The following is a 20,796-nucleotide window of genomic DNA, read 5'->3' as shown; positions in this document are numbered from 1 at the left end:
CCAAATTTCTATACAACCCACAGGAATTTAGACACAAGAAAACAAAATTTAAAAAACCAAAACAACCCCCCCCACACACAACTATTCCTAGCCAGCACTGTGAGACACATTCTTACATTCCCATGGAAAGTTAACAGTACAAGGAGTATGGCCACATGTTCCCTTGAGGCCATGCACAACTGAACTATTGGACAAAGAACAAGTTCTGGTCCCCATCGCTTGCACATACACATAGATCATGGGAACTCATTTTCTCTGGGTCACTTAGCTACACAGCTGTGTGTGTTATTTGTTTTTAGAACACAAATGTCTTCCTTTAAACGAACAACCAATTACTGCAAGATAAAAAAAAAAAAAAGAATCCCAAAAAGACAAAATTATCTGTATTGCTAGTATGGTATGCTTGACAGCATAAGCTAAAAAACATATGCAAAAGCTCCTATTTCACTGAACAGTACAAGACTGTCTTACAAGTACCAATTCTACCAAATTAAAAACTTAACAGTTTAGACAGGTAACTATTATCATCAGATTACTCCCAGAAGGAGTCCAAAAACTATGTTGCAGAAGCCCCATCACACTATGACAATCTTGTCTCTGTCTCTTGCTGACATATGACTAAAACTTATGCTAACTTTCTGCATTTTTCTAGGGAAATAAATTTATTTTATCATCTACTTAAAAGAGAGATTAATAACAGCTATCAGGATTATCTAATGGATGAAAAAGGTATTTCCACTCCTGGATTTCTACTCAGTTTTAAAATGTAGCCTGCATACATGAAGACTTCTTTAACAATTACAGTAGAACAGGGGAGTGACTGTGCATGGAAAACAGATGTAATCATGTAACTGCAGCTACCATAATACATAAGAGGTTTTGTGTTGAAAGTGCTGGGACAGCCACAAATTAAGTTTGTTAGACAAAGTTGGTCTAGTATTGACTCAGACATACAGATAGGGATCATAAAAATAGGCTATGGCTTTATTTGTCACTTCAGATATGTACAGAGGACCAAACAAGCTGTGACTTACTGCTAGGAGATACCAAAATTCACCTGTCAAATTAGGGATTACAGTAGGTAAAGACAGAGGAAATGGACTGTGTGATTCTGGATGACTTCACGCTCCTCCTCCTCTTCATAAGGTCCACCAACCTTTCGCCATCTTCTATATCTAAGGACCAGCCATTACCTACACAACCTCACTGGATCCCACTGCTAATCACGGTATGAATTACTAGACCACACCTTCTAACTACTCACCAACAGCCTGGCTGAATCTGTTTTCTAAACAAAAAAGAAAATTAACATGGTTAAATAATGGTTGTTCATAAGACACCTCGCTCCAGTGCACTATTTCTGTGTGTGCAGTCACACGGTTTCTCAAGCTCACCATCATTTTTAGTCTCATAATTCTATTTTCTGCATATTTGCTGATGTGAAACAACAGGGTTGAACAGGGGATACACCTGTCACAGTAACACTGCAGACTATGTGAAGTTTAAGTATGATCCAGCAGCCTTTAAAAATATTCTGTACCATGAGCCTTCTGGGGTCAAAGGTGGCTAATAAGGATACCAAGTGTCTGTCAAAAGCAAAGAATCATAACAATGACGTAAGCTTCTGAGAAAATTGTAAGACAAATTTTACAGCTAGGCCGAGCTATCATTTCTCTACCTTTTTACTGGTCTTTTTTAGCCCCAATTACATGACTGCATAACTTCATCACAACTGATGCTAAATGATGCAGCTAAGTGACTGGTGAAGGGAAAGATAGAATCATAGAATCATTTAGGTTGGAAAAGACCCTTAAGATCATCGAGTCCAACCGTAAATCTAGCACTGCCAAGTCCTCACCTTCTTCATTGGAGGGGAGAAACCACCTCTTTAGGTTGTCCACTCCTGTTCATATTCTTTTAATTTGTTTTTAAATAAAAAGAAGAAAGGAAATCGTCCCCACTTGCTCATAGTGGGCAAACCCACAACATCCCGCTGGGTAACACTGGCTAGAAGTCCCAGCCTTCCACACGTCTTACATGAGGGGGCTGGAAGTGAACAAGAACACAAACTGAAACTAGAAAGAACAATCTTTCTGCTCTTCTTGAGCTTATGTGAAGCTCCACGCTGTGGTCAGTGACACCTGTCACCACAGATTCTTGAAAAAGAATACGTATATTTAGCATACTGGTTTATATACTTGGAATTCAAGACACTTAGCTTTCTTTAGAAGCTGTGTTAAGGGAAGTGCGTAATCAGAATTACGTTAATGTTTGGCAGATTATTTCTACTGTTGGCAACTACCAACAGTGACGACATACACAACATTGTTATCTGAAAACATGCAGAACTTGTAAGACTAAGCTCTAGAAAACAAAGGAAAACACTTGAACTTAAACAGTCAGTGAGTATACATATATAAGTATGTGTAAGCATATGTAAATCAACAGAACAAGTCAAATGAGTAAGCAGCGATTTTAGTGGTATTTAGAGTTAGATCATTTCACCTGCAAAACATACTCTTGCTTATATGCCAGAAACAAATATGGATGGATGAATGGATAGCTTAATTTCATCAGCACAACGAAACACAATTCCATATAGTCACCAATACTAAGGCTTGGCATTGTTACATCTGGTCTTCTAACCAGAATTTAAGATTAGTCTGAGTTAGTAGCAGGAGAACCTGGTCTCAAGATGTACAGTAGAACCTGTTTATCATACTAGCCCAAACTTTTTTGGCTTTTTTAAACATGTAAAACTCAAGACAGTAGAAACTGAAACAAGCTGGCTGTTTGCCAAGACAGAGTAGACCCTTTCCTACATTTTGGAAAAGGTACCTACAAGCTTTGTTGCCAAAGGATCCAGTTACAGGCCTTGGTACACCATCCTGTTTTATCATGTAGCTCTTTCTGAAAAATCTGAATATTTTATAGCCAAATTCCAATCTGAAACTCCCACTTATGGAAGCGCAAGGGATGTAAATCATCTCCTTCCTTTCTTGGCATCCTCTGCCTTTGAATGTGACACTGTTATGTTCAAATCAGACCAAATTAGCAAGTCTAGATATTTAAAGTGACATTAAGCAGACAACAGTGCAATCAACCCTTTCAATTCTTTGATATGCCAGTTTTATCTCTCTCACCAGTCTTCTTTATTTCCAACAAAATTATAATAATATAATACAATATAAAGAAACAAACAATGCAGATCTCGGAACTATTACTGTTATTTCACTGGATTTTCTGTATGTGATTAAGCTTAAAAGCAAGTTGAGCAATCTTTTATACTTACTACTATTTCAGTATTGCACTAATTGCAGCAAGAATCCTTACACCAGCAGACCAATCTAAAATAGAAGTCGGGGTATATCAGCTGGGACTATGAAATGCTATGGTACAATGCAAATATTCTACCTAAAAGGCAATTAGTGAAAACAGATCAGATAAATAAAAATTGGCTCAGGCCAGGTTAGACTACCTTCCAGCAAATACACTTGAACTTTTTCTGATGACAAAGCCAACATTTAACAATAGGAACCAGTGGTACCCCGACTGTTGTAGTTTAAAGCGTTCCATGAAGCACCAGAGACGCTGTGAAAAACATGCTCCTTATGGGGTTTTTTAATCTTTTTATTTATTTTTATTACTGAGGATCTTTGCATGTCAAAACGGAAGCTTGATTAGTGAAAGAATACATCAGAATTTATCAGCTCCTTGTACTTAATTTCTTCTTGATTTAATTCCCAGGATATTTTTCTGTTAATTGTAAGGTCAAAAAGGACCTCATGGAAGCAATAAGCAGCAAGAACTAAATAAACAGAAGACCGGATCTTTAATGCAAATGTGTTTCCTAGAGGAGAGGAGTAAATCAGTGCAGATAATGTAGTACAGAAGCAGGAAAAAAAAGTTTAAAAAAAAAAATCACATGTTTCAAAACAATCTGTTCAGAAGACTTCTCACTGGAACATAAGTAGCTCTTCAAAACCAGTGCCCTGCTGAGGAATTTACATACTTGCCAAGGTTTAAGTTACTAATCAAAAGCAACAGTTATTTGCTTTGTAGATGGAAAGTTGTGATACTTGCTCCAAAATTTAAAAAACAAACAAACAAAAAAATCACAATCGTTTTAAGGTACAATACAACCTGCACAATGAGAACTGTCTGCGTGAGTGCATAACTGAGACAAGAACTCCAGAATACATCCCCCCTCATTAGAAGTTTTAAGAAAAATAATACTGGCAGTATAATTAAGAGGCCTTCAGAGTACTGGACCAGTTCAAATAATGCTTCATGCTTTTCAAATCCAGCAGTTACAAGGTCACATCAGGGTAATTCCACGGCATGTCTCCTGATAGCCACGCTTCTGGTCTGTCAAAGAACACCATGCATTTATGTGAACAGCTAGAATTTAAAATTTATCTTTAATGACCATAGGGCATGACTACTTAAAAGTTACATGCACTTTCCAAAATCACTGGTCTACCCTAAATCATTACCCACCCTTATTTGATGAACCGCTGCTACAGACACTAAGACATCTGATAACTGACAAATGTTTTCAAATAAATTAGTTTCTGGCCCCAGAAAAGATTCTCCCTCCGTAGAAATTACATATCTCTACATGTAATATGGAATCCTCCCAAGTATATCCAATATAACTCGGATCTGTACTACAGAACTCATTGTGTTTCAACTAAAAGACTTCACTCCTGATTAATTCCTACAACTGTTTAGTACAGACATGAAACAAATTCAAGATTTTGAGACTTCTTCCTCCTATTCCACCCCTGTGAAAAAGCAGGAAGAAGCAGATTAGTGAGGCCCTACTTCTTAAGAAATACATCCATTAATTTATATTGGCATAGTTACGTCCCAGTTTTAAATCTAAAGTTATTATATCAGCGTTTATGTAAAAAAATAATGGAAAGTGCTCTAATAGGTATCCCCTGAGAGCATCTCATCTCCAGTACTTTTGACTGAATCGTTTTCTAGTGGACACAAATAATGTGCACACTACATAAGAAAATAGCTCAAACACCAGCAGCGTAGCTTATTTAACCTTATACAACCAGTTCTCTCAACTGTGAAAATTTATAAGAGTAATGAGTAATGTTCCAAAATAACAGCACTATTCAGCCCTTTAAAGTAGTTGCTATTTCAGATGTGCTACCGGCTGAACAACAAGACTGAAATGTCTTTTGGAACATTATATTATAGACATATTTTTCCTTAGGTATTACAACAACTTGTTACATAAGCCTAAACAGCTCCTGAAACATCCTTCTCTCACAGAACTTCAGGGAACTGTAGATAAGCGATGGTAAATATTAGAAAAGTCATTCTGAATATCAAACTTCATGACAACTATAAATTTGAAAGACGAATCTATAATTCAGTATAAAGCAAAATCTATTAAAACAATATTAAGTTTATGCTGTAAAGCCTTCAAGAGTGAAGCACATCTGCTTTCCCTTACAGATCTGCATAATTGACTCACCATTGCCACCCTCTCACTTTCTTATCAGACTCCTTGTTCCTCTACCATGTAGGCATCAGCAGCATGGACTGGTTTCAAATCTGATTCACTGTCAGGAGTCTTACTGCAGGGAGGCTAACTCTGCATTTGAGTACAGATACTAAGAGGCTGACAACTCTCTACTAACCAGTGTAAACTGCTATGCTAAAATCACTCTACCAAAATAGTTCTGGTTTTGAGGACTTATCCCAAAAAATTTTCTATAAAACCACATATAATATTACAGGAACATCAATTTAACCTTTATCCATATACTTATTGTTGTTCCAGATTCAGCCACTTCTGCCTAAGACAAACTTATTTATATTTCTTAAATAACAATCTAGGCTATCCTACAGTGTACTACAGATCTACCATGGGGGTTGGACTAGATGATCTTCAAAGGTCCCTTCCAACCCAAACAATTCTATGATTCTACAATTTCCCTGAAGAGAAAAATAAATTGGTAGAAACCAAAAGCAGAAAAGTAATTTGACATACTTCCTTCCTAAAGAGAGAAAGTGTACTTGGATATAGTGCTTTGAAGCATAAAAATTATTAAATTAATTTTAAAAACAAAATTAAAGGCAACACCGTTCTAGTCGGCACTGAGGAACAGTAGAACAGTACATTGAGTGGAATGGGGGCAGACAAGTGCTTTAAAAGACTTTATGAGAATAAAACAAAAAAAACGGCTTAGCCTATCAAACAAAAATTTAAAGGGGCTATAAGTGAACTCTTAAAAAACAAACAAACAGTTAGGAGAAGGAAAGGTCAGACATCAGTGAGGGGAGAAAGCCACCTGGCCATTTCCAGATGACATGACTAAGTGGACACAACTTGAACTGGCAGGGTTTAACAGGCACTGGGGAAACAACCCACATCCCCCTCAGTAAACCACCTTTGGCTTGAACATAGGAAAGGAGGTTTCTATTTGTATAATCTAAGGAACCGTAAAGAGATAAAAATAACCACATTCTGTTTGTCCTATTGAATAGGGGATTAAAATAACTGGCAACGCTTTAAGTCATGAACTAGAGGTGGATTCATCAGGTCACAATTGGAAAAGGAGAACTGCCAGTCCTTGATAAGCATGGCAATTACCATTCTTTTATATACAGAACTACTCTAAGGGAGTACAGCTTCCTTACACAGCAATAATAGCATATCCTTTGATTTATACAGTAGTCCTCCAGCAATACAACCAACATCCTGTTTTCATCTTAAAGTACAGCTGGGCAGTTTGTCTACGGGCTTTATTTATCAGAGTTCCTATAACTGCGTCCCTTCTCATTATGAGAAACAGCACCCTCCAATTTAGCAGCATTTTATCTTTCTGATTCTTTCCTTCTGAAAATTCTAATATGGTACCTACCTGATCTACAGAGTATATAGATGTATATACTATGTGCTTTGAGACAATGTGACTTATGTTTATAAATATTAACTAAAAAAAGTAACACACTTCTCCCACCCAGGAAGTCATGTAAAAACACCCAAGAAAATTCAGAGAAAAAGGATTTTCTTACTTTATGGCTTTCAGAGGAAAAGGACAGAAATACTGCTCAAATGATCTAAGCTGTAAGATCTCACAAAGCCCTTAACACAAACACACAAATTCCTGAGATCTGAAGCCATCTCTAAGTTCTCCCTGGATTTAGTTTTCCCTAAATATAATAGAGAATCTCTGTAAAATGCCTAAAAGAGTATATGTATAAAAAAATCTATTTGGAACCTCTCAGCTTATTTTAAGTATTTAATAATTCTATATCCTGTGTTATCACAACAGTCAGAATCCTGTCAGAAATCCAGTATTTTCCACATTCCTACCCATAAAAGTAACCAGCCAAATAGCATTTTGAATGATTTACATGCTCATATTCTGTAACCATGCAGTAACTCATGAACATGCCATTCACATGTTGTCACACTTTAGAAATAGAAAGACCAAGAGTGCTTAACTGTTAACCACTGTACTTGTTCAAAACAGTTTTAGAAGAAATTGCTGCTTGTTGAATACATTAAATCACTAAAAACTTATAAAATAAGGAACGTATTGCTAGTTGTATCTACAAGACATCCATGTTTTTTACCAGTTTATCTTCAAGCAAGTGGTAAGCACCATGCCAGCAGAATGTCAGTGGAAACAAAAAGGCAATTACTAATACCAATATAGGGCAAACTTCTTAATTAGAAACTAATGACCATGATTCAAGAGCACTAGAGAACCTTGAATTTGTCTACACTAGCCAAAAAAGGCCTGGGGTGGGGTGGGTGGTGGGGGTGAAGGGGGAAGAATAGGCAAAATTACCACCAGCACAGCTACAGCAACAGAAGCTTCAGTGACAAGGTATGTAGATCAGAACATCACCTAGACCAGAGCTTCTACTCTTGTCCCTAGTGGTAGGAGCTGGGTCAGGGACAAGCTGCAGATAGTTCATTTGCTAAAATCTCTTCAAAATTTGCCCCGATTTCCCCAAACTTAACTGCAGTAGATCAGTGCTTCACTGAATGTTGTTACAAAACTAAAGTTAACATGTTGAAAAACAGAGCAAGTAATCAGTCTGGAGAAAAGTTCATAAGCAGCTATCTACACAGATGACAGAAGCAAAAAGAGACACAAACAAGAGAACGCTAAAATTTAGCTGCAAACTCTGTGAAATTGAAAAGTTCACCCTCACTCTGCCGAGTAAAACTCTTAAGTGCCAGTAACCTAAACCCCATTGACCTCTCCTAGGTGCCACATTTTCTTTCTCCCAATAAGCAAGGGTTGGGTTTCGAACGCCACTCAAAGGCGGAAATCCATGGAAAGAACTCTAGCCGCAACTTGAATCTCTTCTCCAATATGAAGCCAATGGTCATCCATTCTTTTGACACACATAAAACAACAACGACCAGAATTTTTGGAATTTTTATTACATGGATATAAAGTCACTACCATAGTGCGAAGAAAGGCTTCTTTGGATCCAGGAATCCAAAGCTGACACTTCAAAAACATCCACAAACTAGAAGAATATGCTAAGGTGAATACAGGCAAGGGAAGAGGGCCTAAAGCAACAAAAGCCTTGCCTAACCTTAAAAAGAGAAAAAGGAATTACCTCAGTCTTCTGTGATTACAAACAGCTTATCACTGACTTCTAACTGAAGAAAAGGACATAAAGAAGCTGCAACAAACTTACTCCACCAGCTCAACAGCAGCAGCAAACCCACTCAGTTCAGAAGACACTGAAACTTCCTTCCACCTAGACTGTCCATAAGGGAGGGAGGGAGGTATGCAACCTCTGTTAATTATTCCACTACTATCAAAAAAACAAAAAAAAAGGGGGGGGGGGGGGGGGGGAGAGTGAATCTCCATATTCAGCGCCAGATCTCTGAATGAATCAGTCTGTCTCATAAAGAGTCACCAAACCACTTCTTTCTTGCTGCCCCTTAAATATTTAACTGAAAATATTTGTTAATCAAAGCCACAGATAAACACAATAGTACATAATACTGGTACAGCTACGTCAGTTTGAGGATGTAATTCACATTTTCTGACGGATCTCATTTTACTGTCAGAAGCCAAAAGTTTTTTAATGGGTTGAGCTTAATGACTGAATTTTTACAATTTCAACAAATGCTATGCCATGTTTAGCTATCCCTTCCTATCTTTGATAAAGTATTACATGCTCTTTTACCAACAGACCGGAGGTCTTTCTACCATGTTGAACATTTATTCATGTGATACCACAAACTGACTCAAGGAAACACTTACTCTCAGTGTATAACTGAGAAGTGAAATGTGATGTGACAGGATATGGGAAAGGTCAATAACTGTAGATAGAGTTTTCCAGATCTCATTGCTTTTTTATTTTATTTTTAAATGAAAGTTAAAACCTCATAAAATGATTACTTCTAATCTTGGAGCTTTTGTTTACATTTAACAGAAGAACTTTTTACATACTCAACCATTTTTCCTTTCTGAGAGTATGTTGTTGGGTATTTCTATCTTAAGTTGCTAAAGTTCTTTCAAGTGACTCTGACAAACGTTTGTTTACAAAATAAGCAATTCACTGGGGACTTCATTTCCTACTACAGATCTCAGCACCACGAACAGGAAGAGGCAGCATCAGCTTGTCAGAGTATAGACAGAATGCATTCAGCAAATGTGAAGGAAAAATCCAGAAGTTCTTCTCTAGTGGAGACAGCATGCAGGACATCTGTCTCTTCTGCAGAGGGGCAGAGCTTTGACTGACACCATATAGATCCTTCCACAAGACCACTCAGTCAGGGTACCAAGTAATTTTAAAATCTCCATCTACAGTCAACACATATAAAATACTGCTTGGCATTGTATAGGATGAAATTTCAGCATTTATTTTATGTGTCATTATTTCCAAACATTCTCAATTCTACCATAAAAACTTATTCCGGATTAAGTGCTGGCAAGCAGTCTTTAAAAAAAAAAATAATAATCCTGTAAACCCGTTAGCTGGTAGGCTGTACATATTGGAGCTACAGAATCCAGGAAAATTTTTTGGTAAGCGGGGGGGGGAGGAAAAAAAAACACAACCCACCAAAAAAAACCCACAGAAGCCTAGAAGCAGTATCTTAAAGAACACCATCAGAAAGAAGAAATAAGAACCAATTGATTTGTCTGAATATTTCTAACACTATCATAGCACCAAACCTCTTTTTTTCTCTAAAATAAATCATTGTCTATTTTTAAGGTTTCATTTAACATTTACAATTCATTGCATTTCCTTCCTTCTCCTTTATTCATTTGAGATTTATGGATAAAGAGGCATTACAGCAGTGTATTTTGGGAGGAAGACTGGAAAATTTGTAAGAATGTTTGGGCAGTGGAAATATGAGACCAGTCAAAGAAAGATGCTTAGAAATAAGACAGCGATTCCAACAGTTCAGACAATGATGTCAGATCCTTATTACTTTTCCAAAATAAGCTGCTTCAGATTCTCTCCTATCCCCCTCACTATTGACAATCAACTCTGAAGGAGTGCTTATAAAATGCTTTGGTTTTCCATAGCTTCTAGATTTTCACCTTGCTTTTCTATAAAAGTGAACAAGCATTGCCTGGTGTGTTGAGACTATTTCAGTAATACCTACACGGGGGGGGGGGGGGGGGAGGACATGGGGGGATGGGATATGTGCCCTACACTGCAAAAGAACAATCAAAACAAAACCCAAAAGTTACCTAGATTTCAAAATCCTCTGATCCCTGTACATATCACTTGGAAGAAAAACAGACCCCTCTCCCCATCCCCCAAAAAACCCAACCAACCAAAAAGAAAGAAAAGAGAAGCATTAAGGAGCTGAAGGAATAAAGACACATCTGGCCCAGTTCCATCAGTTCCTTTCTACAACAAATGTCCTGACAACCTGTCATGCAGACATCAAATTAAATATATCTAATTCTGAGGAAGGACAGCGTATAATACATTAAGAAAATTACTGCTACTGGCCCACCAAAGTCATAAGTAAACTCTGACTTAGTTGAAAGGAAAAAAAATAATAAAATAAATCCTATTTCATGTCTCTAACTATCACTGCTGCCTTAAGATCTCAGCTCCAAGTCCTGCCATGTCTAAGGCATTACTCAGCCATAGATAAGTGAGCAGATGAGAACAGCAACTGCAAAGACAGCCTATGACCCCTCTTTAAAGTGCCATATGAAAGGGCCTGGGAAGCCCTTCGCCCCTTAAACACTGTAGCAAAAATAGTCTCCATGCCCATATAAGTGCAAGGGAATAAGATGCATTAACCTAGGTAAAATGCGATACATAATATTTAAACACAAAGCCACCTTTAGAAAAAGAAGAATCTATAGTTTCAGGGTGAAGTCAGGGGAAGAGAAATCAGATACAGGCAGAATGGAACACAGGACAAAAAAAATAGCGGATGGAAGGACCAAGCTAAAGGGCCAGGTTCTTTTTAAATCTCAAAATTTAAAAGAATGCACAAAAACAGAATCAAAAAAACCTAAAAGCAGAAGGACTCTATGAAAGAGTTTAAGGACAGGGTCATACATTGCAAAACAGTTTAAGGTAATAGGAGGAAGGAATCTCCTCCACCCGTAAAGAAAAAAAAAAACAAAACAAAAAACCACACCCAAAAACCCAAGTGTTGTCTTCAAGAGCATCTGCCACCAATAAAATCAGATGGGGAAAGACCACTTTAGCTTCCAAATGTTTAAAATCACAACGGTTAAGGTGCCTTAGGAATTGTAACAATCCTTCGAAGTTCCTAAGCATGATCTATGAGAAAGGCTTTTAGAAAAGAAGCAGTAGCACACTGAAGTTTAAAATTCAGCAAAACAGGGCTTTCTCCAAGTAGCGAGTACTTTAAAAACTGAATGAGGTAAAAATAGTTCAAGGAGGGTGCCAAGGATGGAATTAGTGAGGCTACTTTGTAGTGTGGGTGGAAGGAGAGGATCAAAATTGCAGGCAAGGGGAAGTGAGAGACCATGAATCAGAGACCAGCAGAGGATACAGAAAAGTTTTTGTCTGGAGACTTCATAGAGTAGATGGAGAAAGCAAGATCCCTTAAGGAATGAAAGTTTGGGAATCTAGGGACAACTTTCAACACATAGTGGTGCCTGATTTTTGAGGAATTAAAGTTTCTGAATTACCAAAAAAAAAGTCAAAGCCCAGATTTCTGTCATGGCTTGAATTTCTGATTTTACACAAACTGCTGAAAATAATCAGAAATTCCACCTCTGGAAATTCCACTTACTACACAATTGCCATCAACTAACTAATGCCTTGTTTGTCTTCCAAACTAAAGAGCTAAAAAAAAAAAAATCCATCCATGCAAATAGTTTCTATGCTTTCAAAGCCGTCATATTTCATTCTGCACAACATGCATTTTTAATGAAAAGAACAAAAAGTTTAAGTCCACAGCTAGTAGTGAAGAAAGATGTAACCCCTTCAGGCAAAAATGGAGTACAACCAGCATGATGAGTTGTAAACATTTGTTTTCTCAACTTCAACACTAACAGACATTTTGGCTCCTCTATTTTTTTACTAGCTCCAGAGACAAAACATTGTTCCTCCCAAGTAAAAGATGCTTTCAACGTTGCTGTGAGAAGGACAGTTAAACAATAGATACCTCAGTAGATTATCTTCTACCTGCAGTATTACATCCAGTTGTTTTGTCAGCCTAGTTTGACAGTACAGAAGGACTGTACTAGGTTTTACAAAGGTTAAGAGCAATACAATGATACTTAAACACATGGTAAAATAGTAAATGACAAAACCCAAACTTGATGCGCTATTCTTCCCTATTGCCCTTCTAATTACCTTGAGACCTACATATAAAAAGTATCTGGGCAACAGTAACACAAAGTTTCCACTGCTACCCTACTGATAGTGCCATATACTGAAAATACTTAGTTAACTCACTTTATTCAGCAAAGCTCCCAGCACATCAAACTGGGAAAAAAAAAAAAGTCAAATTGGATGCAACATATAGTAAAAAAACAATTCATTTTACGAAAATTACAGAAAAAGCAGTCCCTCCAGGCAAATTTGTCAATAATATGTTTGTATTATAGGGACAACTGAAAGAGATGCTTATGCCTTTCCCATAGCAAAACATTTAAAAGCTACCTGCTAAAAACGCATGTACAGAGCCTTAGTCTTTGGAAGAAAATGCACCTGAAGGTCTGACATGAAAGCCAGGTGAAATATTAAAAAGGAAAATTGGTTTCCTGTTGGGAATTAAGGCCCATGAAAAGAACAAGATTTTTAAAACAGTAAATCAATATTCAGGAATATTAAATTGAAAAGGGATTTGCTTTTAAAGAAAAATACCCATGTTTCTAATGCTGTTATTTTGAGATGGAGTGGTGGGTTTTTTGTTTAATTAAGACAGTATCACTTTGTAGGAGAGATGTAGGGCAAAGAACAAAAATTGTACCATTGTTGGTATTTGAGAAAAATTCAAGCTCACAACATTTCTTGTTTAGCATAGAGTAATTGTTTGCATTGTTTGGGGAGGAGGAGAGGTTGGTTTGTTTGTCTGTTTTTAAATAAGATTGATCTATGTTTTCCAAACCAAATAGCTATATTTCCAGAACAGAAATAAAATTCAAAGAAATGTGCAGAAAGGATTTTTAAAATACAGCTAAGAAAGTACAACTTGGAAGCTATTTCTTCAATGAAAACCTCTGTAGGACTAAAGTTTCCAACAAAACCAATGCTTTCTCACAGAAGAAAGCTTATGCCTAGCTCAATATATTCATGTTCTCTATTTTCTTTAACTGAAAATAGCAATCCTGACAACCCTAGTCTTGCAGCACAGTCAACATATATGCAAGCTCCCCAGCGAGACACTTCATAGATAGATTAGGGATCCATCCTTTAACCACCTACAGCACTTTGATCATTTACAACAACCAAAAGACACATATAAATGTACATGCCCCTTCTGAACTGGATAACCTCCTAGCAAATAAAAAAAACAAATCCAGGAACTCTCAATTCTGTAAAGATTCCCATGGTATTCCACTTCTGATGCATAAAAAATGTTTCTTAAACTATGAAAAAAGTGCACGTTTATCCAGTAGTCCATCACCATGCAAATTTTAAGTCAGAACACATCTACTGGAACTCCAGTTAGTAAATGTTTAAGTTTACTTTCATACAAAGAGTTGCATTTTTAATTGTGGGACCTTACCTTAGAAGAGAATTCAGGTGAAACCTCAAGTTTTTAATTGCTTGTTACAGCTCAGAACAGTGGGGGGTGGTTTTCCCCCTTGAACTCTCCATTGTCACACGCTGCACAGTCAGTTTCCTCTCCACTGTGCTAATGCTGGGCGTGGCGACAGAACTCTACAGGAATCCAGGAGCCAACATCTCGGCTTCTTGTCATCCTCTAATGCCTTGACGTCAACTCTCTGAGTTTTAGAGCAGTACATAGTGGCAGCAAATACTCACAGTAAAGAGCAACTCTTTCTCAAACAGCAGGCAGCTATGTGAACTTAAGTCAGAGTAGCAGGTCAGCTGTTGGGGAAGCAAGTAAGAGCCAGGTGAAAGGGAAAGAAAGCACAATCAGATCTGTTTTAACTTGCAAGCAGCCATAAAAGAGAACACGCAGCATTCCTTGCATCCACTCCACTAACAGAGCAACTCATCATATTGACTTGTTAATTTCTAGAAAAAAAAAATATTTAGTTGAGCAGGCACTAACATTGTTACAACTCCCATGGCTGCCTGGATAATTTGGCGTCTGCTGTTCCCCAGCACACATAGAACTACGACAGTGGCAGCTAGAAACAACAGCATCAAGCTAGAAAAACTTGCATGCTTAGAAACTTTCTTCCAAGCTACAGTCAAGAAAGTCAGAAGCAGTACTGGACTTCATGAAGGGAGACCTATTTAGATGTTGCCAGACTACAGGAGAAACCATTTATTTGTGACTTTAAGATATTCCTAGTGAGTTAATTTATCTGTCAGATGACAGGAATCCTGTAAAGATCTCCAGTTTCCTCTGGAAGCTAAGCTTTTGGTCCCCTACAATGGGCTCTTTTCTTCTTCCACCCAACACAGATGCACCTACTCAACATAAACAGTGATCTTCAAGTTTACATAAAGACTGTAATCTCCTTTAAAGTTCACAAAAAAAATCCAGTAACAATAGAAAGAACCTATCCTAAGATAACACTGAAACCCACCTTCCAGTCCCAAGCACTTTTTCCCCTCACATGCTTTTGATACCTCACTAACAACTAGCTCTCACTTTTCCTTTTCGCAGGATACCATCGCACTTGGATAAAGCTTTTGTAACTCTGCTGATTTCTATTTGTGTATTACCCTCCCACACATTTTTTCACCCTAGTATCCACATTCCTCAACCCCCTAATGTTTCCTTGATCTCATTCCCACAGCAACACACTCCAACAGTGAACATTACCACTGACTACTCGACAGGCACCCAGCTATGACTTCAGACTTGACAAAGTTTGAGTAATCAAACCAGCTTTTAAATACAACATTCAGTTCGTGGCACCACTGTGTCATGCAACTATTTGACATTGCCTTGCTTAAGGCGGATACATTAAAAAGAACAACATAATCACCTCAAGAAGTATTACGTGTATGTTCAGAACTCAGTTGGCAAATTACCCCCTGGAATGATTAGCATTCAAGTGACTCCTGATGGGGATGCACACACAAAGTAGCTAACTCCCTGTTTCAAACATTCAGCAAACTCTATGGTCACAAATTCTCGAAGTTCTTTCCATTTTGTTATTGCTCAATTAGTTGATCTTCATCAGGGTCATGGGGGTGAGAAAAAAATGAGCTATTTATCTTGAAGTCTTCAGTCTAAGAGATAAAGCAAATCTAAGATTAGACTACTTGTTAGACCCATGCCAGCCTAACTTTTGATCCTAGATAGTGCTACCATTTGGTATCACAAGCACAAAAGGTGTATTGCATTTATTCATAAATATATGTATACAATAATGTAGTATACAGAGCAATAGCAACAGCTAATTCATTGCAAAATAAAAATGTAGTTTCAGCCCGGACCTAAATTTCACCAAACTGAGCAAATTTAGATACACCCCCCCAATCTGCTGCTATGGCTTGGCAATAGAATGCTTGGTTTGAAGCTATTGCTACACTTTCTGTCCCATCCCACACTCCACAACAGGGAGGACTTTCATTTATACTTGAACAAACCTGTGGCTATGTTGTGAACAGACTCAACCAACAACATGAAAGAGAGGAAGAGAGCTCAAATCAGTATTCTAAGCTTGATGCCAGACACTTCTCAACACTGAGCCACAGCTGATGTCTCCAGAGATCTGTAATCTGATTGAAATGATTTGATAATAACTCAACGGTCACACACACAAGAGAAAAGCTAAATTTCTTCTTCTTTCTGAAAACATCTCTCACTTCCTCAGACAGCCCTAATCATATGAAAAAGACTTCTCTCCTGTTCTTCTTATTCAACTTTTCAAATCCATTCACTAGGCCAAGCAACCAGGGAATGGGAGCACGAAGACACATGTGAGGAGTGTTTCTGGTAGTAAGCTCACCAAAGCTCAGTTTGGCTCTGCCCCCCTGCCCCCCCGATACAACCATCTCTATATTCAGCCCCTGGAGAGCAGCTGTATCTCCTAAGCATGTTTTCATTAGACACACAAAAACCAAATGACAAAACAAAGGGGATTTGCTCAGGTAAAGCAGGTCAGAAGCTGTTATTTTGAAAGTAAACATATAGCTTTAAATATGATTTAAGGGAACAAATGAAATAATATAAAATTGTCAGAAACTGATTAGAATTGAATTAAAGGTGGAACTCAATGTGCATTCTAATATTTCAAAGGAAATCAATCTTCCATTTACCGAAATCCAAATTTGCTCCAGTATTTAACAGCTTATTAACTGACAATACAGTTCTTCATGGTAAAAGCCTGTATCAACTATTGAAATCTACTTGGTAATGTAAAAATTTATTTACTCCAGGGTACAGGATTGCTATCCAGCAACAGCAGGAAAACTGTGTTCAAGAGGCAGGATACCAACCACAGCCACTTTTTTTTTTTTTTTTTTTTAAGTATTAAAACACACATTTTCCTATCATCCCGTACTGCAGCCAATACATAAAGCCAATTCAGCTCTGTGATGAACAGGAGCAGACTGTGTCAACTGGCCTGGCAGGAGCACACTGTCGTGAGTGCTGCTCAGACTCAAAGCAAGATAGATGAGCTATAAAATGCCTTAAAAGTAGGTCCAGCCAAGTTTCTTCTGCTACCAGAAGAAACTATGTGTCATGTCCAGCCAGTTACTGGGCACACCTCCTATTCACCATATTCCAAAAAATTCCAGCCAGTTACTGGGCACACCTTCTATTCACCATATAAAAAAAAAAAAAAAATCCAACAGAGGTTGTTTTTAAAAATCTTTACTGATTTACTTTGATTGTACTGTGAGATACAGTGGCATATACCCCTGCATTTTTCCCCAAATTCAAGCAAACGTTTTTATCCACAACCAGTTTGAATAAATAATTTTTCAATAGGAAAGCATAATCTTGCATGCAAAAACATTGTCTTCCAGCGTATAATTACAGGATCCTTTTCCAAAGCTTGCCCCCATAGAACTGGTAACAAAATTCCATGTTGAAGAGCCACCGATGATTAAGTTATATAGAAGTTCCAAGGCTAAATAAATATCAGTGCTTGAAAACTCACAAAACACCTTCAACACCTCTAGCCTTTTTAACAGTTAGCATAAATAGACTTTCTAAGCTGTGAAGAGTTATCAGTAAGTATACCACATAACTTCAAGAAGAAGAGGAGATACAATGCAGAACCATATCATTTGGTAATTCATTTAAAGAAAATTGCCATTTCAACTGAAATTCTTCCCAGATTGCAGAATTTTTCCTATCATCTCAGAGACAGAACCGCAGTACTGCTTACTATTCAAAAACGTATCTGTGGATCATTTTCAGTAAACCAGGAGTTGACGTTTTTGTTGGTATATCTAGATTATTTTCCTCAAATCCAGCGTTTGGATGAGCAAATGAGACCATCTTCAGGACATAATTAAGACTGCCAGTAAAGAACTCTTGTTTTAACAAGAAAGGAATGGTAAATTGATTTCCCAAGTACCAAATTATACGGGAACAGCTGATAAAAGGCCTGAAAATATATCTGCAGGGCTAACGCAAATAAGCACTGCTGTTAGCTACATTTTTCAAAACTGAGATATGAAAGCTGACAGATGCTTGAAGTCACATTAAGGGAACAGAACGACTTAGAGAAGTCAAGCAGCAGCCAAAATTCAGTATAACCAACAGCTTTATGGCAGGCGACGGGCCCAGAGAAGCTGTCAGAACAACCAAAATTTTAATTGTGCCTTTTTGCTTCTTGTCATGTTCCTGCCCACAAGCAAAACTGAGGACCTTCAAGACATACTGTTTCAGTGACTTCCTAACCTGGTATCATGCTCTATTATCATACGCTCAGTCCTTTCAACTATGCTTACGCACCCAAAGTCTTAAACATGCAGTAATTATATATACTGTGATTATACCTTCTACATTGATTAACAATATAAACTTCATTTCTCAATGGTCATACATAAACATGGAAATGCCACAAGGCCCTAAGTGAATAAATACCCCTCCTCTGAGTCCTCCGTATTCACTACAGCCATGACTTCAAACCGATCCGATCGCTACTGCAAATACTACAGTAAATTGCCATCAACTGCACCTGTTTATCTTGTATTCACTTGGTCAAAAATCCAACGAATCCATTTTTGCATATAATATGGAAGCTTCAAGAAAGTCTTGGTGTTAAAAAAAATACACTCACCATCTATTTTGTCCCCAGGTAACTCCAGCGGTCTTGTCAGTATTTTGAATCCCTCAAGTTCCTACTTTAGTTATTGAGTGAATTAGTTTTCTTCAAACATACCTGACTACTTAACGGGAAGTCCTCCTCCTCCTGATCTATAACTGGGGTAGTTTTACTTAGATTTAAAAATACATTCTTTGAAGTTACATCTTCTGACAGATTATAAGCAATTCGTCAGAGAAGCCTAACATTTAAAAACAAAAAAACCCTTTTACTTCTCCCAACAGATGCTGCTTATTTTTTTTCTCTTCCTATGTGGGCAGCGACGAAAGCACTGAGAAGCGCCCAGCTCTCCCACACCGCTACCACCGCTTTTACACAAAGAACTGAAAGCTGACATACGCACACCTTTACCGATGGTCAGACTGGTAAATTTTGCGTTTCGGAGATTTCACGGAGGAGCCCATCCCGACAACAAAGTGCTCCCCGACAGGTACTGCACTAGCGGTTTCTGGCAATACTGCAGCCCGGCAGAGGCACCCGGACGGCAACGCCGGCAGGCAGGTCACGGCTCGTCCCTGCGGAAATGTCCCCGGCGACGGCTGGCGGTACAGCCCGCACACGCACGCCGCTGCTCAGCCTGGCACCGCCGAGGAGGGCGCCGGCGACGCGACGGACTTGTCCCGCAGCCCCGTCCCGCCGGAGAGCAGCCAAGAGAACCGGCCGAGATGCCGTCGAGGCGCGGGAGACGGCGCTCTGCCCGCCTGTTCCCGCCGCGCCGGCAGCCGTTTAACGGTCGCGCTGCTCCATCTCTCTCTGCCTCCCCGCTACCGGCTCGGCTCTGCCGAGGCGTTGCGGCCCCGCGCGGAGCTTCCGCCTCGCTCCCTCCGCCGCCGAAGCAGGGGAAGGGGCACACGCACTCACCCCCCCCCGGCGCTGGGGAGCCGCGTCTCGCCCCTGGTTGCCTCCCAAACGCCGCACCTCACAGCCGGACGCGCACGACACCGGCCTCCCCGCCCCGAGCTGCCCCCTCGCACCTCACCTCACCCGATCTCGCTCACGGCCCGGCATGACCGCGGCTCCCCGCCGGCTGCCCCTCCGGAACCGGGGAGCGCCTGGACCTCCCACCCGTGCGGTAATCTGTGCTTACCCTGAGGGCGGCGGGGCGGCCGCCTGCTGAGCGCGGCCGTCCATGCCGGCGGCTGGGTGAGCGCCGGTCGGCTCTCGGAGGCAGGGCGGGCGCAGCCGCGAGGATCCGCCCGCACAGCGCCTCGGCTCTCCGCCTCACCTGCTCGGGGCGGGCTGAGGAAGACGGCCCCACTCTGCCGCCCCCAGCGCCGCCTTGCCCTCGAGCTCAGGCATCCCCCGCTGTTTACAGCATGGCCATGGGACACCTTCCCGGGGCGGCGGCCGCGGCCAACGCACACGGCTCCGCTGAGCTGCCAGCGCTGGGGCGACCGCTCGCTGAACCACACCTTGGGCGGAGGGGGAAAAAAGAAAAAGAAGAAAAAGAAAAAAAAAAACCAACTTCGCGGCGAGAAACTTGAAACGCGGAACTTTCCCCGCTCCGGCACCCGCGGAGAAACAGAGACTCCCTGTTCCCGTCCCAGCTCCTCCCTCTCTCGCCGCCTGCCCGCCTCCACGCACCCGGCCCTCCCTCCAGTGGCGGCCCGACGCCCGGCCGGTACGGAGATGCCGCTCGGCCTCGGCCCCGGCCCCGGCCGCGGGCTGTCAGCAGCCAGCGGGGGCAGGGCCGCTCCTCTCGGCTGGAATTTTCCTCTCCCCGAGCAAAGCGTCCTGGCGGCCGCCTCGGGCTCAGCCCTTCCCCATTCCAGCCACCAGGGCGCGGGGCGAAATCCCTACAGGTGGGGAGAGCCAGGCGGGGAGCCCGGGGCCGGGCCGGGCCGGGCCGCCCGGGGGCAGGGGCGGCGGTCAGACCCCGCGGTGGGATCCAGCGCGCTCA

General features: G+C 40.2%; 1 protein-coding gene across 5 annotated transcripts in view; it reads right to left on the bottom strand.

The window, feature by feature from the left end:
• Positions 1-20,418, bottom strand: part of COBLL1 (cordon-bleu WH2 repeat protein like 1) — an 86,934-nt gene extending 66,516 nt beyond the window's left edge. For 4 of the 5 annotated variants that reach the window (XM_076342740.1, XM_076342742.1, XM_076342746.1 and 1 more), the window contains exon 1: positions 19,984-20,418. In XM_076342740.1, coding sequence (XP_076198855.1) covers positions 19,984-20,027 — 44 coding nt within the window. In that variant the 5' untranslated portion in view covers positions 20,028-20,418. Of the gene's footprint in view, positions 1-14,191; positions 14,301-19,983 lie in introns of those variants that run through there. The other variant, XM_076342745.1, reaches the window with a different exon arrangement.
• Positions 20,419-20,796: the final 378 nt, after the last annotated feature.

Source organism: Aptenodytes patagonicus, chromosome 6 (assembly GCF_965638725.1).
Source record: "Aptenodytes patagonicus chromosome 6, bAptPat1.pri.cur, whole genome shotgun sequence".
Lineage (NCBI taxonomy): Eukaryota > Metazoa > Chordata > Aves > Sphenisciformes > Spheniscidae > Aptenodytes > Aptenodytes patagonicus.
Note: the sequence above shows the minus strand (reverse complement) of the source record. Positions and strands in the feature narration are given on the sequence as shown.